The following is a 4,366-nucleotide window of genomic DNA, read 5'->3' on the forward strand; positions in this document are numbered from 1 at the left end:
AGATACAGTAATGTTTGCTACCTTTATGCTTGCCTTGGCTTTTTGAAATTGAATATGTTAACACAAATATTCTTTCATTGCAGAGGGCTGGTTTTCAGTTACACCCGAGAAGATTGCAGAACACATTGCTGGCCGTGTCAGTCAGTCCTTCAAGTATGACGTGGTAGTAGATGCATTCTGTGGGGTTGGAGGAAATACCATTCAGTTTGCTTTAACAGGAATGAAAGGTAATTAGCCATCAATGGAAGAGAACTATTTGATGTCAGCTTATTCAGTAAATGTTTCATTTTGCCACAACCTATCTTATTGAGATTTAATATATAATTAATAATTGAATATGAAATGATTTAAAATATTAGCATATATTAGGCATACGCTTTGTATTGCATGCTGATGTAAATGCTTCATACAGTTGACCCTTGGACAATACGGGTTTGAACTGCGTGAGTCCACTTACACCCAGATTTTTTTTAGTAAATGTATTGGAAAATGTTCTGGAGATTAGTGACAATTTGAAAAAAAAAAAACACTTGCAGATAAACCCCCTGTCGCCTAGATATATTAAAATAATTTGAAAGTTAGGAATGTCATAAATGCATAAAGCATACGTAGATACTAGTCTGTTTTATCATATACTACCATAAAATATGCACAAATCTTGGTCAGCCGGGGTGGTTCACGCCTGTAATCCCAACACTTTGGGAGGCTGAGGCGGGCAGATGACCTGAGGTCGGGAGTTAGAGACCAGCCTGACCAACATGAAGAATCCCCATCTCTACTAAAAATACAAAACTAGCCGGGCGTGGTGGCACATGCCTGTAATCCCAGCTACTTGGGAGGCTGAGGCAGGAGAACCGTTTGAACCTGGGAGGCGCAGGTTGCAGTGAGCCAAGATCTCGCCATCGCACTCCAACCTGCGCTACAAGAGCCAAACTCTGTTTCAATAAAAAAATGTGCACAAATCTGTTATAAAAAGTTAAAATTTGCCTAGGCATGGTGATTCATGCCCATAATTCTAGCAACTTAGGAGGCAGGAGGATCACTTGAGGCCAGGAGTTTGAGACCAACTTGGTCTCTAGAAAAAATTTTAAAGATTGACCAGGCACAGTGCCTTACGCCTGTAATCCCAGCACTTTGGGAGGCCGAGATGGGCGGATAACCTGAAGTCAGGAGTTCCACACCAGCCTAGACTGGCCAACATGGTGAAACCTCGTCTCTACTAAAAATACAAAAATTATCTGGGCATGGTGGCATGCACCTGTAGTCCCAGCTACAAGAGGCTGAAGCTGGAGACTCGTTTGAACCCTGAAGGCAGAGGGTGCAGTGAGCCAAGATCACGCCATTGCACTCCAGCTTGGGTGACAGATGGAGACTCTGTCTTATAAAAAAGAAAAAATTTGAAAATTAGCCAGGCATGGTGCTGTGTGCCTATAATCCCAGCTACTCGGGAGGCTTTGATGGGAGGATGACCTGAGCCCAAAAATTCCAGGCTACGGTGAGCTATGATTGCACCACTGCGCTCCAGCTTGGGCAATAGAATAAGACCCAGGCTCTTAAAAAAAAATTATACGACAGTCTTGGTGGCTCGAACCTGTAATCCCAACACTTTGGGAGGCCGAGGCAGGCGGATCACCTGAGGTTGGGAGTTTGAGACCAGCCTGACCAACATGGAGAAACCCCATCTCTACTAAAAATACAAAATTAGCTGGGCATGGTGGTGCATGCCTGTAATCCCAGCTACTTGAGAGGCTTGAACCCAGGAGGCAGAGGTTGCGGTAAGCCGAGATTGCGCCATTGCACTCCATCCTGGGCAACAAGATCGAAACTCTATCTCAAAAAAAAAAAAAAAAAACCCAATCATAACATAAAATTTAATCAAATGTAATCAAAACTTAGACTGTACGTGGCACCATTCAAAACCAAGAGAAATGTAAACAGATGTAAAGATGCAGCATTAAATCATAACTACATAAACATAACTAGAGTACAAACTATAATTACCTCATAGCCACCTCCTGCTATTGGTGAGCTCCAGTGTTGCAAGTATCTGCTTAAAATGCAGTGTGATGCAATCATCTCCACATAAGCAGTTCATCTCTCCTATAAATTGCGTGTAGCAATAAAAAGTGATCTCTCAAGGTGCACGTACTTTTCATTGTGTTTAGTGCAGTATCATAAACCTTGACTAACATCATGGGACCCATATGAAGTGCCACTAGTGAGATGCTGGAAGTCATGACATTACAAGGAAAAGTTGAATTGCCTGATAGGTACTGTAGATTAAGGGCCATTTCAAACAATTCATCTTGTAAATAGATGGTGTAAACCTGCCTTATCGCTGGGTGCAGTGGCTCACACCTGTAATCCCAACACTTTGGGAGGCGGAGGCAGGTGGATCACCTGAGGTCAGGAGTTCGAGACCAGCCCTGCCAATATGATGAAATGTCATCTCTACTAAAATTACAGAAATTAGCGGTAGTTACAGCTACTCAGGAGGCTGAGGCAGGAGAATCGCTTGAACCTGGGAGGTGGAGGTTGCACTGAGCCAAGATGGCACCACTGCACTCCAGCCTGGGCAACAATGAGACTCAGTCTCAAAAAAAAAAACCCTACCTTATCAATAAATTCAGTACTGTAAATGTATTTTCCTTACGATTTGCTTAGTAATAGTTTTTCTCTAGGTTCCTTTATATTAGGAATACAATGTATAATACAGTGTACAAAATATGTTAATCAACTGTTTACATTGTTGGTGAGACTTCAGATCAACAGTAGGCTATTAAAAGTTAAGTTTGGGGAGTCAAAAGTTATGCATAGATTTTTGACTGCACGAGGGGTCAAGGCTCCTAACTTTCATGTTAAGGGCCAACTATATGTATTATTTTATTTAGTCAACAATCTTGTGAATTATGTCTTAGTCTCTGTGTTTCCCAGACAAACTGAGACATAAAATAAGTTGCCCAAGATTATACTGACACACCTACTAACTTGAAGCCAAGATAATATTTTATAAAACCAAAAGTACTAAAATGGCAGAGTATTGAATAGTGGACAGGAAGTCCCAGCTTGCCATTCACCATCTTTGTGACTTTGGACATCATTTAACCTTAATTTAAAGGAGACGTTGAATTTAGATGACCTCTGTGATACCTTTCAAAAAGCTTTAAATTTCAGAGATTAAAAATCATATAAATATTACCTTACCCTCATATAGTATTTGTTGCCTGACTTTGGGATCACAAGAAAGAAAACCTCTATCACTTTGTAACTGCCAGTAACTATGTCAAGTAGGTAATGTGCTTTTGCCCAGGGGAAAAATGGGTTGAAGAAGTTGAACATTCTACCCAAACCGATATAGCTGGGTCAGAAAGCAGGGTTTTGTTTGTTTGTTTCTTTGTTTTGTTTTTGAGACAGGGTCTCACTATATCGCCCAGGCTAAAGTGTAACAGTGGCATGATCAGGACTCACTGCAGCCTTGACGTCCCAGGCTCAAGTGATCCTCCCAACTTAGCCTCCCACGTAGCTGGGATTACAGGCACATGACATCATGCCCAGCTAATTTTTAAAAAATTTTTTGTAGAGACAGGATCTTGCTATATTCCCCAGGCTGGTCTTGAAGCCCTGGCTTTAAATAAACCTCCCCTTGGCCTCCAAAAGTGCTGGGATTACAGGCATGAGCCATCACACTCAAACAATAAGCCGAGTTTTTATTTAGTTTTTATTCTGAAGATGCATATTTTTAAATATCTTCATATTATGCATATCAATGATAGTTTCATTTCAACAGATTTCTATTGAATCTCATTAATTTATGTGAAATTGTTAATGTTAGGTAGGAAGGTATAATATGATTCTGGAAGGCATGTAGCTGTAGAAAAAACAGACTCAGTCCCTGCTTGGTCTTGTCAGATAAACTGACTTTAATCAAATTGTGCTGAAAATGATCTTAACCGCTTTACCGTTACACAGATTTTTAAAGCCCATGCTGATGAAATGTGGCCCCTGTTTTACTACTCCTATAGTCAAGGGCATGATATTTGCTAACTTTGTGTGGTCTCCTGACAGCCGAGAGACAAGCTATTTTCATATTTACTAGAATAGTGATTATTTTATTTTTTTTCCTTGAATTCACAATTTACTCTCAAAGTTGTTCTCAGACTTTGCCAGATAAGCCATTTCTATGGGCTATAATCAAGATTTATTGCCTAAAAAATGTTTTTTCCTCAAAATGTATCTTCATTTTGGCCTTGTATCATAACATGATGATTAAAACACCTGTCCCCTGATAAAGTAGCAAACAGATCTGAAAATATTATAAACAGTCTATATGTAGATTTGTTTTTTTTGTTTGTTGTTTTTTTTTTTT

At 40.0% G+C, this 4,366-nt stretch overlaps 1 protein-coding gene across 3 annotated transcripts in view; it reads left to right on the forward strand.

The window, feature by feature from the left end:
- Positions 1 to 4,366, forward strand: part of TGS1 (trimethylguanosine synthase 1) — a 57,262-nt gene that overhangs the window by 33,792 nt on the left and 19,104 nt on the right. For all 3 annotated transcript variants that reach the window (XM_017531801.2, XM_017531800.2, XM_017531802.2), the window contains exon 10: positions 84 to 227. In XM_017531801.2, the coding sequence (XP_017387290.1) occupies positions 84 to 227 (144 nt within the window). The remainder of the gene's footprint in view (positions 1 to 83; positions 228 to 4,366) is intronic.

Source organism: Cebus imitator, unplaced genomic scaffold (assembly GCF_001604975.1).
Source record: "Cebus imitator isolate Cc_AM_T3 unplaced genomic scaffold, Cebus_imitator-1.0 Scaffold73, whole genome shotgun sequence".
In the NCBI taxonomy this organism is placed as follows: domain Eukaryota; kingdom Metazoa; phylum Chordata; class Mammalia; order Primates; family Cebidae; genus Cebus; species Cebus imitator.